This window comes from Platichthys flesus, chromosome 4 (assembly GCF_949316205.1).
Source record: "Platichthys flesus chromosome 4, fPlaFle2.1, whole genome shotgun sequence".
In the NCBI taxonomy this organism is placed as follows: domain Eukaryota; kingdom Metazoa; phylum Chordata; class Actinopteri; order Pleuronectiformes; family Pleuronectidae; genus Platichthys; species Platichthys flesus.
The window spans coordinates 28,384,444-28,412,349 of NC_084948.1; the positions used below are offsets into that span (position 1 = coordinate 28,384,444).

A 27,906-nucleotide genomic window follows, 5' to 3' on the forward strand; every position below is an offset into this window, starting at 1 on the left:
ACGATGCAGGTTCCCCTCTTCACATCTTCAGCAGTTCTGCAACTGTTGAACTGTTTTGTGTGGTTGTCTCAGAGTCTTTAACAAGGTGAGACGTCCTCTGTTCTTCAGCCTCAACAAGAGTCAAACTACTAAAAACACTAATACAGTTTTTTTTCGATTGCATAAACACTACAATCAAGTATTACACAATTATCCAACCTGACCCAATTACCCCCCCCCCCCCCCCCCCCATGGGCCAATTGGTCCAACACAGCCATCAGGTGTTCAAACACATGATTGCTTACAATTTTTTTGAGCACAAGCTCCATTTTGGTTGAAAACAGGTGAACTCACCTGCTGCATTTTTAAAGTGCTTAAACGTGATTGGTGTGTCTAAAATTAAGCAATCATGTGTTTGAACACCTGATGGCTGTGTTTAACCAATTGGCCCATAGGGGGGGTCATTTGACAGGCAGTGCTTAGGAATTGCAAGGAAGTGACATCTTGTTATACTTCTTTGTTTAATGTATACAAGTGTGTTTAGTGTTTTGCAGATCACTGTGTGTATTTTTTTGCAAAAAGTGTGAAGCTGACATTGTGCTAATGGTGGTGCAGATCTGGGCCATGTTTTGTTCCTTGAGTGTCAGGTTTGATAATTGTGTAATACTTGATTGTAGTGTTTATGCAATCGAAAAAAACTGTAACGGGGAAAAGAAGGTAGAAACTTCACATGTGAGGATCCCTCAAAAATATCGTATATTAAGATCTGACTGATTTTTATTGATAGTTTATGCAAAAAGTACAAATCATCAAATATTCATATTTTATGGGTAAAACAATAAAACATAATACAATACACACACACACTGCCACTTGTAAAATCACTTCCTGTTTGGCAATTTGTTTTCAAAGTAAAAGAAGAGCCTTTGTTTTGTAACTGATGCTTTTATTTTGAGCAGTTGTTTACCAGAGGAGTCGGTTATAAAAGGAGCTGCAGCTCACTGAACCTTTCTGTCGCCTTCACTGAGTGAATCAGGCTCTGAGTTGATGCTTCATTATTAATTCATATGAAGTTTGTTTACACTGAACCTCATGAAATTACTTTGAAATATTTGTCGTCTATGCAAAGAACAGTTTAAAAACTTTCCTGCAGGTTTGAGTTTATACCGTTTATTCTTCATCTGAATCATTAATTCAAATCATCAGTTTTATTCATGATGATAAACTCCTCACGTGTTTCACATTTCGTCCTCACTGCATACTTCCACACTGCACATTTCAAACACATGTTTGCTGTGCTGGTGTTGTTTGTGTATGTTGTGATCCTCTGTGCCAACGTGCTGCTGATTGTAGTTATCTGTATGAACAGAAGTCTCCATGAACCTATGTACGTGTTCCTGTGCAGCCTGTTTGTAAATGAACTGTATGGTAGCACAGGGTTGTTTCCTCTCCTCCTGGTCCAGATCCTCTCAGACATTCACACTGTTCCTCGTCCTCTTTGCTTCCTGCAGATCTTCTGTTTGTACACATATGCCAGTGTACAGTTCAGTAGTTTGTGCGTGATGTCGTACGACAGATATCTGGCCATCTGTTGTCCTCTGCAGTACAACACACATATGACCTCCAGTAGAATTGCCCTGCTCATCGCGTTATCCTGGTTTTATCCATTTGCTTCTATCTTTGTTTTGGTTTCTCTGAGCTTTTCTCTGCAGCTGTGTGGAAACGTGATTCACAAAGTTTACTGTGATAATTATTCTGTGGTCAAACTCTCCTGCTCTGACACCTCAGTCAACAATCTTTATGGAATATTTTATACTCTCACCACTGTTCTCCTGGTTCTTTTCATCTTTTACTCGTACATGAGGATTATAAAAGTTTGTGTCTCTGGTTCCAAACAGACTAGACAAAAAGCCGTCAGTACCGTCACACCCCACCTGGTGTCGCTGCTCAACTTCTCCTGTGGCTGTTTCTTTGAAATTGCACAAAATCGATTTGATTTGAAACATGTGCCAAATATGTTGCGTATTTTTTTATCATTGTACTGGCTCACATGTCAGCCACTGTTTAACCCCATCATGTACGGACTGAAAAGCACTAAGATACGCATCACATGTAAACATTTTTTTATTGGTAAAACATGAAACGAACTTTACTCATGGTTTTCTATATTTAATCTTTAATCATTGATTTTTTTATTTTTCTACGTTAATAAGTTTATAAGTCTAATTTTTTATTTTTTTATGCTTTTATGTCTTTATCCTTTATCTATTATATTTGATCTCTTATCTTTTATCTTTTTTATATTTTATGTTTTTTAAACACAGACTTTGTTCATCTTTAAATCATCTGAACTCTGTTGATAATAAATATTTTTACTCTTCTTTAATATTGTGAGAATATTTTTAAAAAGCAGGTGATAGTATTAATTTCTGAATTTAGGTAGCAGTGGCCTGTTAGCTGTTATGACATAGCTGTTAGCGGATAGCTCTTACATTTTTTTTTTAGATTGCATAAACACTCAAATCAAAATAATTATACAATTATCATACCTGACACTCAAGGAAGAAAACATGGCCCAGATCTGCACCACCATAAGCACAATGTCAGCTTCATACTTTTTGCAAAAAAATACACACAGTGATCTGCAAAACATTAAACACACTTGTATACATTAGACACAGAAGTATATCAAGATGTAACTTCCTTGCAATTCCTAAGCACAGCCTGTCAAATAAAGCTTGTCTGATATTTGTCGAGCTTACAGTGTTGTGCACACTCCTGTAGTAGCATGAAAACTGGGACATGTTGTGTTGTGATTCTCCATGTTGACATGTTGACTGATTTGGGGATATGGAGAGAAATAAATTATATTTTCATGAGTCTGCAGCATTGGTCTTGTGTTGTGTTTGGTGAATTTATTGTATATTTGCACTTTCTCTGTGTACTTCCCTTATAGTACTCTAATCACTGAGAAGAAGAATTGCTAAAAGTGTTTTAGGTTAGCAACAGCAGTGTGTAACTGGCTCAAACATAATTAAGTAATATGAAGTGTGTGTGTTTTATATGGAAACAAAATGTGGGTTTGATAAATAAGTGTATAGTTTTTACAAGAGTGTTTCATTTAGCAAAGGATCTGAGGTGTTCGGCTGATTGGGTGTGTGCTTAAGCAATCGAGAGAAAGCTGTTAGCTGTTAGCGCTTATCAGTTAACTGTTAACTGTTAGCTGTTAGCAGTTAGCTGTTAGCTGTTAGCAGGAAGCAGTTCTCTTTCAACATTCGTTTCGATATCTCACTATGGGACACGCCCTCCGCACTCTCCCCCTGAAGCAATTTTACACTCGGCCAGTCGTGATTGGCAGGCAGACGTGACGTCTGTCACTAGAGGAGGGACCTCCTACTCTATATAAAACCGGATGTTACATCATCGCCTTTAGTCTAAAACCTCTTCTCGCTCCTAGAAACATTACCTCAGACGGTGTAGATAACAAGGCTAACTAAATTGTTCACAGGGCGAGCTAACCACTCGGTCGACGAGTGTTACCTTAAAGGGGACATGTTATTTCCATTTCACCACAGTTGATATGGCTCCTTGGGGTCTTAATGAAATGTCTGTAACATTTTTTGGTCAAAAAACCACAAGGATCATTTAAAACAGCACCTTTTTACCCTGTCTAAAACAGCCTTCCTCAGATTGTTTTGAGTGCCCCCCCCCCTCTCACCGCCCCGCCCTCACCAACAACCCATCCCCCTTCTCACTGCCCCGCCCCCGACACACACACACACAGACACACACACACACACACATCTTAAATCTACCCTTAGCATATTTAAGGTTGTTAAAATCATTTTAGGTCACTGTCCTACACATATATTTCTGTATCTGTTTGTTGTGTTTCTTCATTGAAGCTACAATTTTCTAAATACTACACCTTCTGATAAAGATGTACATTATTTAAATACATGTATTAGATATGTGTGTTTACACCATAATTGTATGTGTATACTTATTCACAGAGGGCATATATTCTGAGCGCACACACACACACAAACACACGGATCGTGTAGGGGCTACATTTCTGGAAGATAACACTGCTGCAACTTTTGCGGAAAAATGCACTTAAAACCCCGGGTATGAGTTTATTGAGCAACGGAGGTGGCAACAAGCTAATGGTGACCGGCACCCGTGCGTGCAGCTCGGGGTGCTTGGAGCAAATCTGTACGGGCCACAAAAGCCCGAACAGGTAGACGCAAGTAGACACGCAAAAAAACACGAGTGCATTGTTTTCTATTAATAGGTGCTGCGTCTACCAGCCGAAACACACACACACACAGAAGCAACAGATCTCTCCCCCCACCTCCCAGTCCCATGCTTCCCAGCCGGGGTTCCACGTGCAATACTGCTGTAAATACGTTCACAAACAGCCATTCCAGAAAGTGCTGCAACTATAAACACAAATTAGCCGGCTGCTAACCGTAGCGGGACACACACAGAATCAGAATCAGAATCAGAATTCTTTTTATTGCCTTGTATATTTTCACATACAGGAAATTGCCTTGGTGTGGTTGGTGCACTTTACAAACAACAATATAAAAACAACAATATAGAGCAATATAAACATCAATATAAAAAGCAACAATATCGAAAAAATAATATATACAGTAAATGTGTTGTGTGCGGTTTTAAGGTGCAAAGATTGGTGGTAGTGCCAATAATGTAGTGTTATAAATTATGTGCGAGGGTGGGGGGGGGGGGGGTCAGCAGAGTCAGTGTGATGGGGGGGGCTTGTTTGTGAGCCCCACTGCCATGGGGAAAAAGCTGTTCAGGTGACGCGAGGTTTTAGTCCTGACGGCCCGGAACCTTTTCCCAGATGGAAGTCTCTGGAACAGGTGGTGACCGGGATGGGAAGGATCAGCGATGATCTTGCCTGCTCTCTTTCTGGTCCTGGAGTGGAACAGGTCTAGGAGAGCCGGCAGGTCACAGCCGATGACCTTCTCAGCTGACCGAATGATCCGCTGCAGTCTGCCCTTGTCCTTGGCAGTGGAGGCAGCGAACCAAACGGTGATGGATGAGGTGAGGATGGACTCAATGATGGCTGTGTAGAACTCAACCATCACTTTCCGCGGCATGCTGAATTTCCTCAGTTGCCGCAGGAAGAACATCCTCTGCTGGGCCTTCTTGGTGATGGAGGTGATGTTCTCCGTCCACCTCAGGTCCTGTGCTATGATCGTCCCCAGGAATCTGAATGACTCCACTGTTTTAACTGGGGAGTCGCACATGGTGAGGGGGGCGGTTTGGGCTGGGCTCCTCCTGAAGTCTGCCACCATCTCTACAGTTTTTGAAGCGTTCAGCTCCAGGTGGTTCTGGCTGCACCAGGAAGCCAGGCTGTTAACTTCCTCTCTGTAGGCGGCCTCGTCCCCATTGGAAATTAATCCAATAAGGGTGGTGTCGTCGGCAAACTTCAGGAGTTTGACAGAGGGATGGCTGGAGGTGCAGTTGTTGGTGTAGAGGGAGAAGAGGAGAGGAGAGAGCACACAACCTTGAGGGGCTCCAGTGCTGATGGTCCGGGTGTCAGAGACAAGCTTCCCCAGCCTCACGCGCTGCTTCCTGTCGGTCAGGAAGTTGGTGATCCACCTGCAGGTGGGGTCAGGCACGCTCAGCTGGGTCAGCTTGTCCCTGAGAAGAGCTGGAGAGATGGTGTTGAATGCGGAGCTGAAGTCCACAAACAAGATCCTGGCGTAGGTGCTGGGGGAGTCGAGGTGCTGGAGGATGAAGTGGAGTCCCATGTTGACTGCATCGTCTACGGACCTGTTGGCTCTGTAGGCAAACTGCAGCGGGTCGAGGAGGTGGTTGGTTATAGTTTTGAGGTGGGTCAGCACGAGTCGCTCGAAGGTCTTCATTACTACAGAGGTCAGGGCGACTGGTCTGTAGTCATTAAGGCCTGTGATCCTCTGCTTCTTGGGAACGGGGATGATGGTGGATGTTTTCAGGCAGGCGGGTACAACACATTCAGCCAGTGAGGTGTTGAAAATGTCCGTGAACAATGGAGAAAGCTGATCCGCACAGTGCCTCAGTGTAGAGGGGGAGACAGCGTCTGGTCCAGCTGCCTTGCGGGGGTTCAGTTTCTTCAGGAGCTTATTTACATCTCTCTCCTGAATTGAGAGAGGTGTGAAGGGGGGGATGGAGGTGATGGGGCAGTCTGGGGCCATTTTGTGGGGGGGGCTAGTGTCTTTGTCTCTGAGAAGAGGTGTGATAGATGCGGGGGGGGTTTGAGAGGGTCTATCGAATCTACAATAAAAGTCATTCAGATCGTTGGCAAGTCTCAAGTCTTCCACAGAGTGGGGGGATTTGGTCTTGCAGCCGGTGATCACACGAAGGCCCTTCCAGACAGACGAGGAGTCGTTGGCTGCAAACTGTTGTTCCAGCTTCTTTGAATACAGTCGTTTGGCCTCCTTAATCTCCTTGCCAAACGAGTATTTAATTAGTCTGAACCTATCCATGTCCCCACTCTTGAAGGCCACCTCTTTCTCCAAACGAAGCTGTTTGAGTTTTGCTGTGAACCAGGGCTTGTCGTTGTTATAACACACCCTGGTGCGTGTTGGAATACATCGGTCTTCACAGAAGCTGATGTAGGACGTCACAGCATCTGTATATTCGTCCAGGCTGTAAGTGGCAGTTCTAAAAATGTCCCAGTCTGTGTTTTCAAGGCAGTCACGCAGCTCCTCCACAGCTTCTCTGCTGCTCCAGTTCTTTGATCTCAGCACAGCAGGTTTAGAAATCTTGAGTTTCTGTCTGTAAGCCGGTATCAGGTGAATGAGAGCGTGGTCGGACAGACCCAGGGCAGCGCGGGAGACTGCATGATAAGCCTTGCTGATGGTGCTGTAGCAGTGATCCAGGGTGTTCTCCCCCCTGGTCGGGCATTTAATTAACTGTTTATATTTTGGGAGCTCCTGAGATAAGTTCCCCTTATTAAAGTCCCCAAGGACAATAACGGGGGAATATGTGTTCTCTCTCCTTCTCTCCACTCCCAGTATCTGCTCAGCGAGTTGTCGTTGAGCCTCGCGCACGTCAGCTTGCGGGGGGATGTAGACTCCAGCCAGGATGAAAGAGGTGAATTCCCGGGGAGAGTAGAACGGTCTGCAGGTGATGAAAAAAGTTTCCAGGTCCGGAGAACAGGACTGTAAAATGACTTTCACGTCGCTGCACCAGCCCTGGTTTATATAAAAACAAATCCCTCCGCCTTTTGCCTTGCGTGAGAGGATCGGGTCGCGGTCCGCGCGTAACAGCTGAAAGCCGGTCAGCTGTGCGGCGGAGTCCGGTGTGGCTTCGGTCAGCCACGATTCAGTAAAACAGAATACAGAAGAGAGGGAGAAGTCTCTATTTGTCCGGATGAGAAGGCGCAGTTCGTCCATCTTATTGCACAGCGAGCGGACATTAGAGAGGAGAATGCACGGGAGTGATGAGCGAAATCCTCTCTCCCTGAAGCGCACCAGAGCCCCAGCGCGCTTTCCTCTCCGTCTCCACCTCAGTCTCGCTGCGTGGCCGAGGAGCACCGCACCTTTGACCAGTAAATCAACTAAATCCACGGAAGATGCGAGAAAGTTGGGACATAAATCAGATGGTGTTGTGTCCCTGATGTTAAGAAGCTCGTCCATCGTGAAAGTAATCCGAGTTGGGTCGCAATTAACAGAATTAAATACTAAAAACAAACACAGAAGTGCGCACCAACACACCGTGGCAGCCGTTCGTGGCGCCATCTGTGAACAGGTAACAACAGGGGGCACAGGATGGAGATTTGTCACAGATCGATAATGATCAATGATGAAAATGAGACATATCCTGCAGACGTGGGGAACCCTGAGCTGGTGAGACGTGTCCGGCTCTCAGGTGTGTGAAGTCAGAGGGAGCAACGCCAGCCTCGCAGTGAGCCGCCCGGGTACAGCCGGGATCCAACACGCCACCGAGCAGCTGGCTGCCGCTGCCGCCGCTGCCGGCACTGATTGTTATGAGGCTAACGCCACCTAGCTTACATGTCACCGTCAATTACCGAAACAAAACATCAGCTTTTCTAGTTGAAGACACTCACTGTGACACGAGACACCACAGTTAACGCTCCCCTGTCCGATGGGAGATCAGTCAGAGGGCTGATGCTAAACAAACCGACAGGTCCACCAGAGGCAAGCAGCTGACATGGAGCCAGCAGCCCGACATCACATTGCGAGCCCGGGCTGAGGGGGCTTGGGCATGTCCGACCGCAGGCTCTGCTTCTCGGCCAGATCTCCGCTGCTTCCCAGGTGGGCTGCCACATGCAATACTTCTGTAATTACGTGCACAACCAGCCATTTCAAAAAGTGCTGCAACTATAAACACAAACTAACAGCAAGCTAGCGTTAGCTCCCTGCTGCTAACCCTATACAAACACGGACAGGTCCACCAGAAGCAAGCTGCTGCCATGGCGCCAGCAACCCGACATCACATAGCGAGCCCGAGCCGAGGAGGGGGCATGGGCATGTGACTTACCCCGACCGCAGGCTCTGCTTCTCGGCCAGATCTCTGTCTCTCACCCCGCTCACCGGCTGGTTAGCGTCCCCCCTTGGCTAGCTTCCCAGGTAACACCCGTGCTATGGCTCGTAACGTAAGCTGGTCTCCTCCTCCACCAGATCTCCACCTCCAGGGGCAGGGGGCTATGCCATGTAGACCGACTATGACGTCAATTCTGGTCGTATTCCCATTCGATGCACTCTATCGAATAGTTTCTTACAAAGAGGAACCACAACAAATCACGGGAGTTGATTTTTCCAGAGTTTTTGGGATGGTTGACATGCCAGATAACCGCATTAACGTGTAGAAGCACTACAAAAGTGGATTTTTCATAATATGTTTAAAACACTACATAGCTGGCTAGGGTTAGTAGATTGTCACCATACTATCTACTCGCCGTTTCCAATTTAACGGAAGAGATGGCAACCATGGACCCGGCTTCTGTCCTCACCATTTTATTAAGAGTTGGGCATGAGCAAGGTACCACCAAGGTTGTGCATGTGTGAAAACAAAATAGCGGGGGCAGATACCCACTCTGTATGTTCGGCGTGCCTCGGGCTTGAACACGCCCGAGAATCGCTAACAACCCCGGACACCTGTGAGCATTGTGCACGCCTAACCATGAAAACACACCGACGCAGGCTAGCGCGCCAAGCTAGTCTGTCAGAGGTGGATCCTGTGATTGGGGTAACCGTCCCAAGTACACAGGATGGTGCGGAAGACACCCAGGGAAACAACTTTCCCGTGGGTGCCAGCTGGGGCGATCAGCTGGATGCCGTGGCACCGCTACATGACTCCGACGAGCCCAATACCGACCTAAGGTCTGGTCAGGATGGAGCAATCGGAGGTGACTCCGACTCACTGCAGTCTATCAGCCTCGGCTCCGAGGACGACGAGGTGGACTTGGAATCCATGTTCACCCCACCAGCCGCAGGCTGGCGTCCGAGGATAGTTCATGCGGCCCACCGGCTTCCAGCATGGACCTTCACGAGATCTGTAAAAAAGCAGCGGTTAAATTGGGAATTGCGTGGCCTGAAGCCCTCACCGCTATGAGGGCAAAAGGCTGCCATCAGAGCAAAAGCTGCCACCAAGCAGTTTTTGCCTGTGTTTCCCGAGTGCCTGGAGGAGGCGACAAGGTCCTGGAGTAATCCACTCTCCGCCAAGAACCCCGTCCAGGGAGGGGCAATGCTGGATTGGGCTGATATGGAAGGGAAAGGTTTCTCCCACCTATCCCGGTCAAACCTTTACTGGCGACTCACCTCCACCCGACACGGTTGTTTCCAGTCGTCACTGACAAAGAAGAGCTACAAGGCGGTGGCCACATCAGTGAAAGCTCTTAACGCCTCTTCGCTGTTGCTCACCTACCAGGCGGAGTTGGAGGATGAAATGGTGGTGTCACCTTCCATGGCGTTGTGGGACGAGCTGTGCGTGGTTACGGACCTCTGCCTGCGTCTGCACAGAAGCACTGTCCAGGCATCTGGAAGAGCCATGGCCGTGATGATCACCCAGGAGAGCTCCTCGATGTTCCCTGGACCCGAAAGGCTTATTCGGCCCGGCGTTAGCTACCATGCAAAAACGCTGGGAGGAGAAAAAGAGAGAGGAAGAAGCGCTCCAACTGTGCCTCCCCAGGAAGGTGCCGGCCTTTTCCCCAGCCGTACACCGGCAAGTATTCACCCAAGCAGTCACAACGTTTTCCCAGTCTCCAAACGTCAGACGCACCCTCAGGCGGGCGGTCGGGGCCAGAAAAAAACATCGGCGCTCAAGGGAGCCTGGGCGAAGAAACGTTGCGCTCCCAGCATGACAGCGGGAGATCCAGCTGCCCACCCTGCCACTCTGGGGGCCAAGAAGAAGAGGCGCGTTACCTAGCGCACCTCCGCTAGGCGGGTTGGGTAAGGTTCAGCCGGACACCTGCTTCCCCCCCTTCGGAAGAGATATGTGAGGCGGCCAACTGGGCAACGCCTCATACCTTCACCAGATTCTACAATCTGGACGTTACTGTACCTACATGGTCTCATACAGTTCTGAGCGTGGGGTCAGTCTCAAATGTTCCTGTCTGACTGATGGATTGTTTCGTTGGTTATTGGTCTTCGAGATAAGCTTATCTGGCAATACGGGAGTCGCTGTATCCCATAGTGAGATACCGAAACAAATGTTGAAAGAGACCTTGAGGTTAAGGAGTTAACCCCGTTCTCTGAAACATGAGTGAGGTATCTCATCAGATCAACCTCCTTGCCTGGAGCGAGGAAGAGGTGTACATATTTTTTAGACCAAATGCGATGACGTGACATCCAGTTTTATATAGAGTAGGAGGTCCCTCCTCTAGTGACAGACGTCACATCTGCCTGCCAGTCACAACTGGCGGAGTGTAAAATTGCCTCTGGGGGACAGCGCAGAGGGTGTGTTTCAGAGAACGGGGGTTAACTCCTTAACCCCAAGTTAACAGTTAACTGTTAACTGCTAACTACTAACTTATGGCTGCTAGCTGATAGTCAGCTTTTAGCTGTTAGCAGATAGCAGTTAGCAGTTAGTAGTTAGCTTGTAGCCAAGTAGGAAATAAGTGGAAAGACATCACCTCCAGATCTACAGTTAACGGTTAACTGTTAACTGCTAACTACTAACTTATGGCTGCTAGCTGATAGTCAGCTTTTAGCTGTTAGCAGATAGCAGTTAGCATTTAGTAGTTAGCTGTTAACAGTTAACCGTTAACTGTAGATCTGGAGGTGATGTCTTTCCACTTATTTCCTACTTGGCTACAAACTGAAGAACAGAACCACATCATCTGCAAAGAACAGGAAGTGGAGCTCTGAGGTTCTCCTCGAAGAGGCGCGACCTTTAAATCCTTCTCATCAACATCACAGATGTTTGGAATATAGGGGGCGGAGTCTAAACAGCTGTTTGCAGGAAGCACCATTTGTCACGAATCCTTCAACCCGACAACAAACATCAACAATAGTGACGCAGGGTTTTAACTTGTTTGTGGCAGAAGAAACACGGCCGTTGATCAAGGAACAGAAATATGAATTCAGCAGGTTTTTATAAAGATCAGTTCCAAGTTATTACATTACATGTCATTTAGCTGACGCTTTTGTCCAAAGTGACTTACATTTTTAGTACACTCAGCATTTATGAGGGGCATTTTCATGATTAGAAAACATCAGAGAGATGTGTAATCATATCTCTCAGTTTTCTTTTATGAGAAGAAAGAGAGAAACAAGACTGATGGGCCGAGCCCTCTTCACACATTTATTCATATGAAATCGTTTCACAATAGATTTGGTTTCTTACAAGTTTATGTGATTGACACATTGACTCGTGTTTATTTTTTGCAACTTATAATAATAATAACAGGAACCATAATCTGAGAATATTTGACATAAAATCTACGGCAGAATTCTTCAGGTTAAAAAAAGCGTCCTTGATGTTCTCCTGTGGAACGTTCTGCAGAATAGAAGAAATCCATACTTAAAAAAACATTTGTTTCTACAATAAAATCCACCAAACAATGAAGTTTCATTTGTATTGTCTCATATTCATGAATCTCTGTTTGTCTCATGGATCTCAACAAGGAGCCACATCCTCTGATGATCAGGAGTCAAACTGTCGGGTCACATGTGAGGAGCAAGTCTAACACCATGGAACCAGATTTCAGATGAAGACGAGTGAAACACGAGTGAAGTGTTTCTACACAAGAGGAACAAAGAGTGATCACAGCTGTGATGTGAGTTCTATATCACACCACATCAAACCAGCTCTGCATCATCTTCACGGAAATCAACTCTTAATAAAAACATCTTCAGATATTTCATTCAGACCTAGATTTTCCATTAAAGTTACATTTTACCAGCGAGCAGACTTTTACATGCGATGCGTATTTTGGTCAAGTTCAGTCCGTAGATGATGGGGTTGAAGAGCGGCTGACACGTGATCCAGTATAAAGATAAACAGACGCGCAGCGCGTTGGGAACGCTGCGCATGTCGAACCTGCTCTGAAACACCTCGAACGTGGCACCGCAGCAGAAGTTAAGCAGCGACACCAGGTGGGGGGCGCACGTGCTGAAGGCCTTCTGTCTCGTCTGCTTAGAACCAGAGAGACAGATTTTCAAAATCTTCACGTACGTGAAAAAGACCGAAAAGATGACTCCGGCCACGATGACTGTGGAGTAAATGGTTCCGTAGATGTTGTTGACTGTGGTGTCGGAACAGGCAAGTTTGACCACATTGTAATTATCACAGTAAACTTTGTTGATGATGTTTCCACACAACTGCAACGGTGCACTCAGACAAATCATCACAGCAACTTCCACAAACGGGAACAGCCAGGTCAGAGCGATGAGCGCGGCCACTCTGTTCGCCGTCATACGTGTGTTGTACTGCAGAGGACAACAGATGGCCAGGTATCTGTCGTACGACATCACGACTAAATTACAAAACTCCACATTCGCATACGTGTACAAACAGAAGATCTGCAGGAAACAAAGAGGACGAGGAACAGTGTGAACGTCTGAGAGGATCTGGAGCAGGAGGAGAGGAAACAACCCTGTGCTACCATACAGTTCATTTACAAACAGGCTGCACAGGAACACGTACATAGGTTCATGGAGACTTCTGTTCATACAGATAACTACAATCAGCAGCACATTGGCACAGAGGATCACAACATACATACAGATGAGAGTGATAAAGAACAAGTGTCTCAACAGTCCAGAGTCATAAGCAGCCAGAGTGAAATAAGAAACTCTTGAAGAGTTCATGATGAATCACAGGAGGATTTTCGTGTTTCTGAGTCAGAGAAGATGAAGACTGCAGCCTCCTCCTCTGCTGCTGCTTTTAACTGGTCACCTCATCACAGTAAGCCTCCCAGTTCAATCCCACAGGTGCGTACTCATAGGAATACTCAGCACTTTACATCGGTACAGCATGTGGGGGGGAACCCAGGGTAGCAACACATGTGCTGTGATACAATATGATCACGAAACCGAGCAATTATCAATAAATTGTGAGACCATCAGAACGATTCATCAGGAATCTGTGAACCTGAAGGAAGATGAACTGAAGGCTCAAAACAGGATTCATATCAATTTCACAAAAACACTTCAGTTTCCTCAACACAAAGTTCACGTGTCATCACGTCAGCTAAAATAACTAGAACCTACAAAGGGTTTTATATATAGACAAACCGTATATATGTATATACATATAAATGTAGACATACATACACACATGTCAAGATGAAAGCACAAAGTCAACAAAGGGCTCGGCCTGTTTCTGTTTCTAACGTTGAGCATAAATTAATCTTCATGTTTGAACTAAACTCGAAAAACAAATCCATATAAACACATGAAAAGCTGCTGCTCCCGTTCCAGTTGGAGCCGAGGCTTTGAGTCGCCTGCAGGCCAACATGTGGAGCTGAAACACATCGGCTGTAGTTCTGAAGGGAGATGAGACAAAGTGTTGTCTGGAGCTGGAACAACATCCAACCGGAGATGAAAGAACGATTCAGACTGAAAACAGAGAACCAGATTTCTGCTGATTTACAATTTATAAAATCAATTAGTTCATCATCAGAGATTGAACGAGACCTGACGTCGTCAGCTGATCAAAAGATAAAACACTTTATTTATTGAACGATAGTAAAAGGAACAAACCACAACACACCGGTACAAAGGATCCTCAACAACGACAGGACAGGAAGTATTGTTAACTGCTGATGGGACATGTGAGATCTGAGCTGATCATTTGTAGATCCAGGATCACAGCTGCAGCCACATCGTAGATCCTGGTGGTGGATCCAGATCCTGGTGGTGTCAGTTTATTGAGGACTATGATCAACATGTCTCCTCACATCTTCTACCATCAGGAACTCCTCAGTTCATCTGCTCCTTCATCTCCATCACACATTAAGTATAAACATTTAAAAATGAAGTTACAAACTGGTTCTTCTCATATAGTGAATCCTGTTGTCCATCAGCATGTGTGTGTCCTGGTGAACATCTATGAGACAAACTGGGGATATGAGACTGATAGAATGTGATTGATTGAATATGGTAAAGAGAGATTAGTTGATAACAATCATCTATACAAGTGTTTCACAGACGAATCAGTATCAGTGTTTGATGATATAAAACAGTGATTGGTCCCGTCCTCTTCTCTTTTCCTAGCACAGCTTCGCTGATGACACACAACTAATCCTCTCTCTTCCCCTGAAACACAGGAAGCAGCAGGAATCTGTCTGACTGACGTCTCAGTGATAAGACTGAACTACTTTCCTTCCAGGGAAAGACTCCTCCCACCGACGACCTTACAACTCTGCCCCCCCCCCCCCCCCCCAGGCCCTGGTCATCTCACTCCTAGACTACTGCCCCCCCCCCCCTTCCTGGCAGTTCGACCTGCTGCTGCCCTCCGACCTCTGCAGCTCATTCAGAAACCAGCAGCTTCACTGGTCTTTAACCTGAGTTCACTCACACTCCCCCACTTCCTTCACTGGTTGCCAGTGGCTGCATCCGATTAAAGACACTAGTACATGGTTCTGTGTACATCCAGGACATGGTCAAACCTCACAACCCGTCCACTCCGCTCTGCATCGACCAAACAGCTGCTCCCTCACTGTGAGGCACAGCTGTCACTCATCAACATCACAACTGTTTACTGTTCAGGCTCCACATGGACATCAGGACAGGATATTGTTTGTGTCACTGTGACGATGCTGAGGCTGTGATGAAAACATGATTTATTCAGTTCATGACTGTACATAAATACATATGAACTTTTATATCCATATACAGAATGTGAAAGGTTCCTCGGAGCAGAGGAGGAGTTCTGGAGAATTTGCCACCCCTTTGCAACCCTACACATGGCTAATAAAAGTCATCAGGGAAAGGTTACTGTTGGAAAGAGATGCATCGTGGGAGATGTATTCTCTTAGTTTTTCCAACAATCTTACATAATGTTTTATGAAGTCTGAGATTAACACTGAAACACTGAGTCACATTTTCAGGATGAGAGACGCGCTACAGCTAAAGATCATGAAGCCTCTGATTCAACCTCTGAGGCTGAATCATGCAATAACAAACATTGAAATTAAAGCTCATGTAAATGAGCTTTAATTAAAATCAGCATCTTTCATCAACACATTTGTTAAAGTTGTTCAAACTCCCTGCGACGTCTGAGCGCAGATGAGGAGTTTCCAGGCGTTTCGTATCGTTGACATCTGCAGTCCGAACATGAGAGGATTCAACAGCGGCTGAATGATGAGAAAATACAGAGACAGGAGGATTCTGAGCTCAGAGGGAAACGTGCTCATATCAAACCTGCTCTGCAGGAGCTGAAACAAACAGCCGAAAGAGAAGTTGAGCAGCGACACCAGGTGGGGGGTGCAGGTACTGACGGCTTTCTGTCTCGTCTGTTTGGAACCAGAGAAACAAACTTTGAGAATCTTTGTGTAGGAGAACAGGATCAGAAGCAGAGGAACTAGGACGGTCAGAACAACTCCGAACAGTCCGTAGATGTTGTTCACTGTGGTGTCGGAACACGCTAACTTCACCACAAGGAAGTTTTGACAATACAAATTATTTAAGACGTTTCCACAAAGAGGCAAACGGATGTTCAACGATAAAGTAACCAGAAACTTCACAAAAGAGTAAAACCAGAGCACAGTAATGAAGGTGACTGCTTTATTCACCGTCATACGTGTGTTGTACTGCAGAGGACAACAGATGGCCAGATATCTGTCATAAGACATCACGGCTAAATTACAAAATTCGATGTGTACATACGTGTACAAACAGAAGATCTGCAGGAAACAAAGAGGACGAGGAACAGTGTGAACGTCTGAGAGGATCTGGAGCAGGAGGAAAGGAAACAACCCTGTGCTACCATACAGTTCATTTACAAACAGGCTGCACAGGAACACGTACATAGGTTCATGGAGACTTCTGTTCATACAGATAACTACAATCAGCAGCACGTTGGCACAGAGGATCACAACATACAAGGACAGGACCATCGTGAAGAACAAGTATCTCAACAGTCCAGAGTCCACATAAGCAGCCAGAGTGAAATAAGAAACCTGTGAGGAGTTCATCACGACTCTATACGTTCACTAAACAAACGAGTTCATCGAACGATAAACTGACACCACCTGCTTCCTCTGTGATCCCCCCCGACTGAGCCCAGACGCCTGCAGCTTCCTTTAACCTTCGAACCAGGGAGACGCCCTCAGCTGCAGTGTCACCGTGTGACGTCAGGAGATCACATCACACACACAACTAACACAGACACACAAATGAAACAGCCACTGTCGTGTTTCTGTCTGACTTCACTGGAGTCCTGTCATCCGTATATTCTCAGCACCGGGACTAAATCTCACAGAATAAAATAACCCTGTCAAATGCTCCACAAGAATCACCTGTCAACTGGTTCTTGCACAGACAGAAAACAGATTTTACATTTTTACTTTACGCGTTTTCCGAGTAGTTGAAGTAAAGATTTTATCCAGAGAGACTCACAAAAAGTGCATCAACCATGAGGAACAAACCAGAACCACAAGAACCAAGAAATAACCTTTTTGGTGATGTTGTTGAGTGACAGCTGTGCCTCACAGTGAGGGAGCAGCTGATTGGTCGATGCAGAGTGGACAGGCTGTGAGGTTTGACCAGGTCCTCGATGGAGACTGGACCCGATCCGGTCACAGCACGGTACCAAGTACTATGTTTTGAAACGGATGCAGCTACTGGTAACCAGTGAAGGGAGCTGAGGAGTGTGAGTGAAATCAGCTTAAAGACCAGTGGAGCTGCTGGTTTCTGGATGAGCTGCAGAGGTCGGAGGGCAGCATTAGAGAGGTCTAGACGGATGAGGACAGAGGACAGAGAGGTCTAGAAGGATGAGGACAGAGGACAGAGAGGTCTAGAAGGATGAGGACAGAGGACAGAGAGGTCTAGAAGGATGAGGACAGAAGACAGAGAGGACTAGAAGGATGAGGACAGAGGACATAGAGGTCTAGAAGGATGAGGACAGAGGACAGAGAGGTCTAGAAGGATGAGGACAGAGGACAGAGAGGTCTAGAAGGATGAGGACAGAGGACATAGAGGTCTAGAAGGATGAGGACAGAGGACAGAGAGGACTAGAAGGATGAGGACAGAGGACAGAGAGGTCTAGAAGGATGAGGACAGAGGACAGAGAGGTCTAGAAGGATGTGGACAGAGGACAGAGAGGACTAGAAGGATGAGGACAGAGGACAGAGAGGACTAGACGGATGAGGACAGAGGACAGAGAGGACTATAAGGATGAGGACAGAGGACAGAGAGGTCTAGAAGGATGAGGACAGAGGACAGAGAGGACTAGAAGGATGAGGACAGAGAGGTCTAGAAGGATGAGGACAGAGGACAGAGAGGTCTAGAAGGATGAGGACAGAGGACAGAGAGGTCTAGAAGGATGAGGACAGAGGACAGAGAGGACTAGAAGGATGAGGACAGAGGACAGAGAGGTCTAGAAGGATGAGGACAGAGGACAGAGAGGACTAGAAGGATGAGGACAGAGAGGTCTAGAAGGATGAGGACAGAGGACAGAGAGGTCTAGAAGGATGAGGACAGAGGACAGAGAGGTCTAGAAGGATGAGGACAGAGGACAGAGAGGACTAGACGGATGAGGACAGAGGACAGAGAGGACTAGAAGGATGAGGACAGAGGACAGAGAGGACTAGAAGGATGAGGACAGAGGACAGAGAGGTCTAGAAGGATGAGGACAGAGGACAGAGAGGTCTAGAAGGATGAGGACAGAGGACAGAGAGGACTAGAAGGATGAGGACAGAGGACAGAGAGGACTAGAAGGATGAGGACAGAGGACAGAGAGGTCTAGAAGGATGAGGACAGAGGACAGAGAGGACTAGACGGATGAGGACAGAGGACAGAGAGGTCTAGAAGGATGAGGACAGAGGACAGAGAGGACTAGAAGGATGAGGACAGAGGACAGAGAGGTCTAGAAGGATGAGGACAGAGGACAGAGAGGACTAGACGGATGAGGACAGAGGACAGAGAGGTCTAGAAGGATGAGGACAGAGGACAGAGAGGACTAGACGGATGAGGACAGAGGACAGAGAGGTCTAGAAGGATGAGGACAGAGGACAGAGAGGACTAGACGGATGAGGACAGAGGACAGAGAGGTCTAGAAGGATGAGGACAGAGGACAGAGAGGACTAGAAGGATGAGGACAGAGGACAGAGAGGTCTAGAAAGATGAGGACAGAGAGGCCGTTCCAGCAGTGTGGAGAGAGAGAGTTAGGGAAACAGCAGCTTTTCTCACCCATCTTATCAACACTAGGGAAGTGTTGATAAGATGGGTGAGAAAAGGAAGAAGGTGAAGAGCGATAGACGGAAGAATGTAAGAGGGGGTCAAGGGTGGGTCGGGGGGGCAAAAGTCACCAAGGTAAGAACTTGATGGGGGGGGGGGGGGGGTAAAATAGAACTTAGTCCTTAACAGATTTGGAATATAAGTCAAGCACTTTAACTCGACTGGTTCTACATGTAATGTTCTGTCATTTTAGAGGATCAACAAGTACAAGGACAGGACCATCGTGAAGAAAAAGTATTTCAAAGTTCCCACAGGTAAAAAACAAAGTAAGATGAAGTTGATGATGTTGAATTCAGCATTGTTTTCGTTTTCATTGTAAAAACTGTTTAGAAAAAAAAAAAACGCTGGAGCTAACCCTAACAAAATTCAAACGGCTAATCAAGTTGTCACAGGTCAGTGGTCACGGGTCAAAGGTCAGTGGTCACGGGTCACAGCTAAGATAACATAAGATACATGTATTGATCCCAAACACAATCACACGACATGCAGAGTAGGGAAATTTGTCTTCTGCTTTTGACCCATCTGGTGAACATCACAGGACACACAGAGCAGTGGGCAGCCATGCACAGCGCCCGGGGAGCAGATGTTGGGGGAGTACGGTGCCTTGCTCAGGGGCACTTAGACAGTGGGGTTAGGGAGAGTGCTCTTTGGACTTTGGAACACATCCGGGTGTTGTCCTGGCCGGTATGTTGTATTGTCATCGTGAGGAGTCGAACCAACGACCTTCCAGTCCGATGTCCGTAACTTTCTGCCCATAGTCCAATTATTCTGCCACTAGTCCACCGCCTCTCTGATAGTGGTCACAGGACACAGGTCACAGGTCAGTGGTCACAGGTCACAGGTCAGAGGTCAGTGGTCACAGGTCACAGGTCACAGGTCAGAGGTCAGTGGTCACAGGTCACAGGTCAGAGGTCAGTGGTCACAGGTCACAGGTCAGTACCATGCAGAAGCCCGTTGATCACATGTATCACAGACAGATCAGTGAACAAGAAGTGAAAGTCCCTGATAAAAGAGAATTTCAGTGAATGTGAGCAGGAATCAACTCAACAGTTTCAGAAAGTTTTCTACACGACAAGAATCAGAAAGTTAAAATTCACATGTAACTTTCAGTTTGTCATGTGACCTGAAGTCCACGGGTCCGAGGGGAGGTCCTTACCGGTCCTGCTGATTGGTCTCTGTGGAAAACTCCAAGTGCTCTGTTCTTTCTGAGGGAACCAGTGGAAACTGTGTCTCGTGTGAAGACGCCTCAGGGACAAACACGTTGATGAGCTGCAGTGACCTTTGACCTGAGGGACTTCATTAACCGTGTCCAGCTTAATGAGGTGATCATCCACCTGAGGACACTTCAGCCTCTGGGAGCTGCAGTTTGAACTTTCACTAATCAGTGTCTTCTTTAGAACAAATGTTGTGAGATTCCTCCTGCAACTTTTTGGCGTATGCATTTATATAAATATATAATTCTCAAACAGGAATTGCTTTTGAGTCTTTATAATAAGCTTTGCAGAGTTAAAACAACAAGCACTGGTGCTCGAAATGGAAGAACTGGCCGCAAGTTCAAAAAAAGACAGAACTTATACAAAGAGGCGTTTCATGAAACGTAATATGAAAAAAGACATGGAATCCTCCTCGGTGTCTATCTGCTGTGTCCGTCCTCTGTAGCAAACTCTACCCTTTCATTCCCCCCTTTGATCCTCAATAAAAATATGATCACTGACGAAAAATCAACATCAATAACAAACATTCAATCATAGAAGAAAATCGACGAAACTGCTAGCCTGGTACTCCGCGTACGTACAGGGTCACTTGCGATGAGGCCACAATAGGTAGCTGCTGCTGTTTTTGTGTAAAGAAAAGAAAAGTTATTTTCCTGCAATGAGCAAGCATTTAAAATGAAAGGAAATCAGGTCAAACAACATCAGCTCATTGATTGATGGACTGATGGTACAAGTGACGGATCAAGGGGACCTGAATCCCTTCTCTCGTGTCTGGTCAAATTTACATGTGCTGGATGGTTCTTAGAGTTTGTTTAATCATCTGAGACTTTCACAGGAGTGTGTCTAGACAAAATAACGTTCAAAACAATAATTACATAACATGTCATTTAGCTGACGCTTTTGTCCAATGCGACTTACAATTAGTACACTCAACATTCATGAGGGGCCATTTAGGGGTTCAGTATCTTGCCAAGGACACTTCGGTATACCTTCCAGTTGGAGAACCATCACTCTAACCACTAGGCCACACAGCCCCAGTAATCATAATCAAAGAGATCATGGATTACATACATAGTGAGCCTCTGAGGCCACACAACCCTGGATGTCAAAAAGAATGCCATGGCTGTGGACTGTCCATCGTCTCAGTTGTCAGGCAGATTTCTTCTGTGTTGAGGCAGGACGGTTGTGTGGTTAATCGTACACATCTCTCGCTGCTTCTCAATCAGTGGGAGTATCTTTGTGTGTGCTTTCAGTTGAAGGCGTCAGCTGGTCCGATGGAGCTGGTACTCGTTTGCAATGGCTGGCCTGGATCCAGGTGGCTCTTTCAGCAACTTTCACAGCTGTGTAGGTTGTGAGCAGTTCTGGTGAGGCCCTTGCCAGCTGCGTGAGCGACAATTCTTTCTCCGGAAGTCCTTGACCACCACAAAGTCGCCTGGATGGAGGTTGTGAAGCGGTTCAGTAGACGGATGAGGAAGGGAGGAGGTCACCTGTCTCCTGATGTCTGAAAGAGACAAAGTTAGTTTAGCACAATATGTCATCATCACACAAGTCTGTGGATGGAAGCGGAGAAGAAGGAGGAGCCACACCAATTTGGGGAGGAGTTGCAAAAATAATCTCATAAGGTGAAAGGTTAGACCTGGTTGGTTTTCTCATCATCATGTACATCAGCACCAGAGGCAGAGGTGGAGAAACCTTTCGTAAACCAATGTTCTGTGATCATAGATAACATCCCCATTTTAGATGTGTGATCTTTTCCATGAGCTACCTTAGCATAATGGGGAAAGAAATGTTTTGGCAAACAGGGTTTGTCGTCAGGACCATACGTCACACCAGAACGTCCTCCATAGGGAGATCTGAGGAGGAGCAGCTGTGGACTGTACTGCAGAGAGAGAGGAGGACATGTCAGATTTGAGTGCAGCTGCTTGTGTGTGAGAAAGAGGAGGTGGTAAGTGAGCTGCAGCTTTAGCCGCTGTGTCTGTTTCACTGTGATGTTGGGCAGTTCAAGAAGAACAGTGTGGTACCACAACCAGCGAGCAGCAGAGAGATGTGAGGTCTTCCGTTCTGTAAGAATGAGAAACACAGCATGAGGAACAAGGAGCGTCAAGTCAGACTGAACTACTATGTCTCGTAAGGACTGCCACTGCAGGTACACATGGAAGGCCAGCTGCAACCAGATCAAGTTTGGTGGAGAAGTAGGCGAAGTAGCCGATAGTTGTCACCATGAGACTGAAGGAGGACGGAAGTCATGCAGCGGTCTCTCTCATCCACAGCTTGAACGAATGGTTTGTCAGGGTTAGGGAGAGCAAGAGTGGGAGATTGCTGCAGCGTCTTCTTCAGTGTCACAAATGCCTCGTCTGCCTCTAGAGTCCAAACCACACACTCGTGAGGAGTGAGTGATTTGCCGTGGTACAGAAGAGCAAAGTCAGGAATGAACATTCTACAGAAAGAGCATGTGCCGATGATGAAACGAGTTGTTTCTTTGTCAAGGGGTTTGGCATGTTAACAAGAGCTTCTACTCTCTTATCAGACAGGGATTTGCCATCTTTGGTGACGACATGACCTAGAAACAATTACAGAGTCGTTCACAGCCTTCAAATCCTGCACAAACTGCCACTCAGTAGGTTGACCTTTGTCTCTGATCTTTGTAAATGGGAACAGTGGAGTGCGGACACGTGAATCATAGCAGGGGACAATTACACCAGCCTGCAAAAAGGATTCAAAAACAGGACAAAAGTGATTCTGACTGGATCACAGCTTCTGATGAGACCCACATCACATTTGATCTTTGCCCACAGTGTTTAAGGCAGATCTGAAAGTAAAGGAGAAACTTTGGACAACGTCACAACAAATGAGTGTGTGGCTTGAGAACTGAAGGTTGGAGAATGATTTTAGATCAAATGCACTCAGACTGGGTGAATACAGTATGTCAGGCTGTTACGGTTTATGGACGGAGATGGACCCAGATGCAGAGTTTTAAAACAAAAAGGTGATTTTTATTAAACTAGTTCTTTTAACAAAACAAATGTGATCATTAAAGGGGAAGACAAAAAACACAAGGAAGCTTACACGAGGGGTTCAAAGTGAAGAGGCTCAGGGGATCAGGACAAGGCAGGACAGGAAGACAGGACAGTACCATGGACGACAGCAGGTAGAAGAACAAGCGATCCGACAGAGGACAAAGGAAACACAGAGGCTTAAATACACAGAGGGAAGGCAGGGGCAATTAAACACAGGTGAAAAACATGAGGATTGGGGACGACAATCAACGACAGGAAGTGACGGAAACAACACACAAGGAACAGAGACTACAAAATAAAACAGGAAACAGAAACACAAAGAGACTGAAAACAAGCTAAAATGACAGAACTGACAGTACCCCCCCCCCTTCAAGGGCCGGAACCAAGATGGCCCAAAACATGAATTTTTCAAGGGCAGAGTTCTGAGGCACAGGGGGGCGGGACCATCGCGCTCAAGGGAAGAGTTCTTAGGCTTGGGGGGGTGGCGACATGGCCGCTCAGGGACAGAGTTTTGAGGCTCAAGCGGGCGGCCCAAAGACCGGTCAGGGGAAGCGGGCAAGAGCTCCGACCTCAGCCCCGGACGTGGGGCAGGAAATGGAGCTGGCACCGCAAGGACATCCGATGCCGGAACCAGAGTGGCGTCTGCCGGGACCCTCCGCCGTGGGACAGGGACTGGAGCTGGCACTGCGACGACCTCCGACTCCGGAACCAGAGTGGCGTCTGCCGGGAGGATTGGGCCTGGAGAAGTTCGAAAGTCCCTTAGCCTGCCCTGCTCCACCACTAGGTGCGGGACAAAATGGCTAACCCAAGGGCGCTCTTTAAGCCATGCTTCCACAACCGAGATCTCCTCCAGGGTCTCTGCTTTGTTCTTGGTTCCCGGTAAACCCAGCTCCTCAACCAGACAATCAAAATAATAAACTTGTTCATGAAAAAAATTTATCTCTACTGGGTCCATAATGTGGTCGGATCGTTCTGTTACGGTTTGTGGAAGGAGATGGACCCAGATGCAGAGTTTTAAAACAAAATGCGATTTTAATTAAACTAGTTCTTTTAACAAAACAAATGTGAGCATTAAAGGGGAAGACAAAAAACACAAGGAAGCTTACACGAGGGGTTCAAAGTGAAGAGGCTCGGGGGATAAGGACAAGGCAGGACAGGACCATGGACGACAGCAGGTAGAAGAACAACAAGGACAAAGGAAACACAGAGGCTTAAATTCACAGAGGGACAATTAAACACAGGTGAAACACGTGAGGATTGGGGACGACAATCAACGACAGGAAGTGAAGACAGAAACACACACAAGGAACAGAAACTACAAAAAAAAACAGGAAACAGAAAACACTGTAGTGTATTCCTTTAGCTAATAGATATCCATAGCACAGTTACAAACCATAAATGGTAGGTTAATATTCAGCTACTGAGTTTCTCTAGCACAGGGGTGTCAAACTCATTTTAGCTCAGGGGCCACATGGAGGAAAATCTATTTTCAAGTGGGCCGGGCCGGTAAAATCATGGCATAATAACCTAAAAACAATGACAACTTCAGATTGTTTTCTTTGTTTATTTTGGTCCAAAATAGAACTAGCACATTCTGAAAATGTACACATCAGAAGTGATCCTCTTGACAAAACTCTTCAAGCTAGTTGAAAATTCTGTGGAAAAAATTGGTGCAATTTCAAGAACACAATTCCTTAGTGATTGAAATTTAGACTTCGGCTCAGTGTATCTACAAAAAAATTTAACTTAAGTCACAGCCTTCCTGGGATTGAACAAAATAAAAATAAATAATGAATAAATAAATAAAACAACTCTTCTAGGTATCAAATACCTCATTTGTCATTTCCACATATTAATCCTGTGCAAACTCAACAAACCATACAAACTGAGGTAGAAACTATTCAAGAGGGTTGAGTTACTCCCTGCCTTGTAGGCTAAACTATTTATTGATAGAAAAATAAAAGCTGTGCATTGCATGAACAATTTCAACAAACCAAACTTATGAACTGACTGACATTATTACAGTAAATCACACACTGTTCACTTTCTTTAAATTTCCACAGAAGACAATCATTTTCACAGAATTATATCAGGGTGCAGTGTCTCATGCAGCATTTTAAGTGGGGATACGCATTGTTTATTTCACTCCTGAAACCTGGCATCTTTTAGCTTTCACAAGTGCATCAATATCAGGCGTCACCTCTTGAGTGGCAGCCAATTTTAGGATGTTATTCAAGTGCTTGTGCGTGAGCCTTGAGCGCAGCTTTGTTTTATTGATGCTCATTACGAAAACTTGCTCAAAAAGATATGTGGTTCCAAACATGCACAACACTTTTGCAGCAAGGGCTGTCAAGTTGGGGTAACGTGGCAAGAGATACTGATAAAATGTGTCCAAGCCAGCTGCGGCAAATTTGCCTTTCAAATCTGATATTTGCAAAAGCCTGGCGCTTTTCAGGGCACACAATCTCCGCAGCGTTCAGCATGCATGTTTTCACAAATTCCTCCTCGCTAAATGGCTTTGAAGCCACTGCAATTTCATTAGCAATAAGGTAGCTGGCTTTCACTGCAGCGTCACTGATTTCTCGGCTATGAGTAAACACAGACTGCTGTTTCTTCAGACCCGCCAACAATTCATTCACCTTCTCTCTTCTCTGTTGTCCTTGAAAGTTGTTGTATTTGTCGGCATGAAGAGTCTCATAGTGCCGGCGAACGTTATATTCTTTCAGCACTGAAACTTGCTGTAAACACACCAAACACACAGCTTTCCCATTCGATTCCGTGAACAAATAGGAGGATCACCATTTTTCTTGGAACAGTCTGCACTCTGCGTCCACTTTTCTCTTTCTTGACAGAGACATTTTGTCATGTAATGGTTAAGTCGGGCAGGCAGAATGGCAAGCTAGCTCCGGACTAGCTGTAGGCTTCTTGCTCACCCCCGGTATAAATAGTTTGCTTGCTTAACAGAATTTCTATTACGCCATCCAGTGGACACATTCAGAACAGCAGTTTCTGTTTCATTTTTATGCATGGCAAAATCATCTCGCGGGCCGGATTAAACCCGTAAGCGGGCCGGATCCGGCCCGTGGGCCGTACGAATGACACCCCTGCTCTAGCATAAGTATAGATCATAATGACATGTTAATATCTTAAGGCGCCTTGAATCTTAAGTTCAAACCTTTAAGTATTATCTCCAGATGTGTTCACTGTGTTTCTCTTTGTCTGAACTATCCTTGAACTGCCTATGGAATAATGAGAGGAGAGATGGTTTTCAGCCGGTCCTTAAATCTTAAGGTACGACACATTCCCAAATGTAGGCAGAAGGCCCGGTTGTGTGACGGAATTTTATCTCTAGGTTTGTGGTAAACAACTCCCCTATAAAACGCCTTACCTTGCAGAATCAAGGCAGATTTTCACTATTCAGCTGGTATGTTATCTCCGAGTTTTCTAGAAACTCGTCCTGACCTGTAATACTCTTGTGTAATAAACATTATACTTGTAAGTACTGGGTCTGCGTCTCCTCTCTTCGAACACCGACTTCAACAAGACTCTACTGCTGGAAAGATACGATAACACAAAGAAACTGAAATCAACATAACTAAAATGACAGAACTGACACAAGCATGGTTGTGGGTTGCCAATCAACGACAGCCTGGCATGATGAGCAAATGTTACCTTTTTGATTCTTGTTGTTCTGGGCTGTTCCCTCAGGATGAAGTCATTGTGAGTCTCTCTGGATAAAAGCATCAGCTCAATGAAATGTGATTTACAAAAGAAACAATGAAGAAAAGATGTTTATACTTTACATAAGAAATCATCTTTATTTTCTTAGTATTTGTTGATGTATCTTTTCTTTTTATTGAGTTGTTTTGAATAATGTTAATAAACAAAAAGCGTCCATATTTTTATATAAACAATTCAATACAAGCAACAAAATATTCATATACTCACAGCAGCTCACGAATCCAAATGATAAATGATTATTAAAACACATACGTGCTTTCGTCCCAGTGTTTCTAGAAAAATGAGGAATTGCTTGTGTCACTGTGACGATGCTCAGGCTGTGATGAAAACATTATTAAATCAGTTTATGAATGTACATAAATACATATGAACTTTTAAATCCATGTACAGAATGTGAAAGGTTCCTCGGAGCAGAGGAGGAGTTCTGGGTCTGGATCAAACTGAACCTGGTTCTGTTGGTTTGCAGTGAAGCACTTTGTCATGTCTTTGTCTCATTGTTTTCATATCGTTCATCTGGAGAAATGTCCAGTGCACCTGTGCAGGAAGGTTTTCGGGTCACAGAGGAACTCGTTAAATTTGGATGCAGATCTGGATCAGGGGTCGGATCCAGGAATCAATGATCTCTTTCTTTACCCTTTGTGACATAAAACAATAATGATGAAAACTATCAGACTGATATTCATGACTTTGATTTGATCCAATGACACTCGAGTGAATTTCAATGTGTTCATAAGGAGACTGTTGTTAAAGGGATGTTATGTATTTAGATTAATTCACAGTTCTTAGACACATGGCCAATAATCTTTATTAGGAAAAGGTTACTGTTGGGAAGAGATGCATCGTGGGAGATGTATTCTCTTAGTTTTTCCAACAATCTTACGTAATGTTTTATGAAGTCTGAGATTAACACTGAAACACTGAGTCACAGTTTCAGGATGAGAGACGCGCTACAGCTAAAGATCATGAAGCCTCTGATTCAACCTCTGAGGCTGAATCATGCAATAACAAACATTGAAGTGTAAATGAGCTATAATTAAAATCAGCGTCTTTCATCAACACATTTGTTAAAGTTGT

The 27,906-nt window shown here is 45.5% G+C and overlaps 3 protein-coding genes across 3 annotated transcripts; 1 reads left to right on the forward strand and 2 right to left on the reverse strand.

Moving 5' to 3' along the window:
- The first annotated feature begins 1,193 nt into the window (after positions 1–1,193).
- LOC133952196 (olfactory receptor 4B13-like) lies at positions 1,194–2,120 on the forward strand. The gene has a single exon (XM_062386533.1). It carries the CDS (start codon positions 1,194–1,196, stop codon positions 2,118–2,120), a length of 927 nt encoding a protein of 308 aa, XP_062242517.1.
- Positions 2,121–12,347: 10,227 nt separating this feature from the next.
- Positions 12,348–13,268, reverse strand: LOC133952174 (olfactory receptor 11A1-like). The gene has a single exon (XM_062386509.1). The coding sequence runs from the start codon at positions 13,266–13,268 to the stop codon at positions 12,348–12,350; it is 921 nt and encodes a 306-aa protein (XP_062242493.1).
- Positions 13,269–15,661: 2,393 nt separating this feature from the next.
- On the reverse strand, positions 15,662–16,600 carry LOC133951427 (olfactory receptor 8U3-like). Its single transcript, XM_062385351.1, has one exon. The coding sequence runs from the start codon at positions 16,595–16,597 to the stop codon at positions 15,662–15,664; it is 936 nt and encodes a 311-aa protein (XP_062241335.1). The 5' UTR covers positions 16,598–16,600.
- Positions 16,601–27,906: the final 11,306 nt, after the last annotated feature.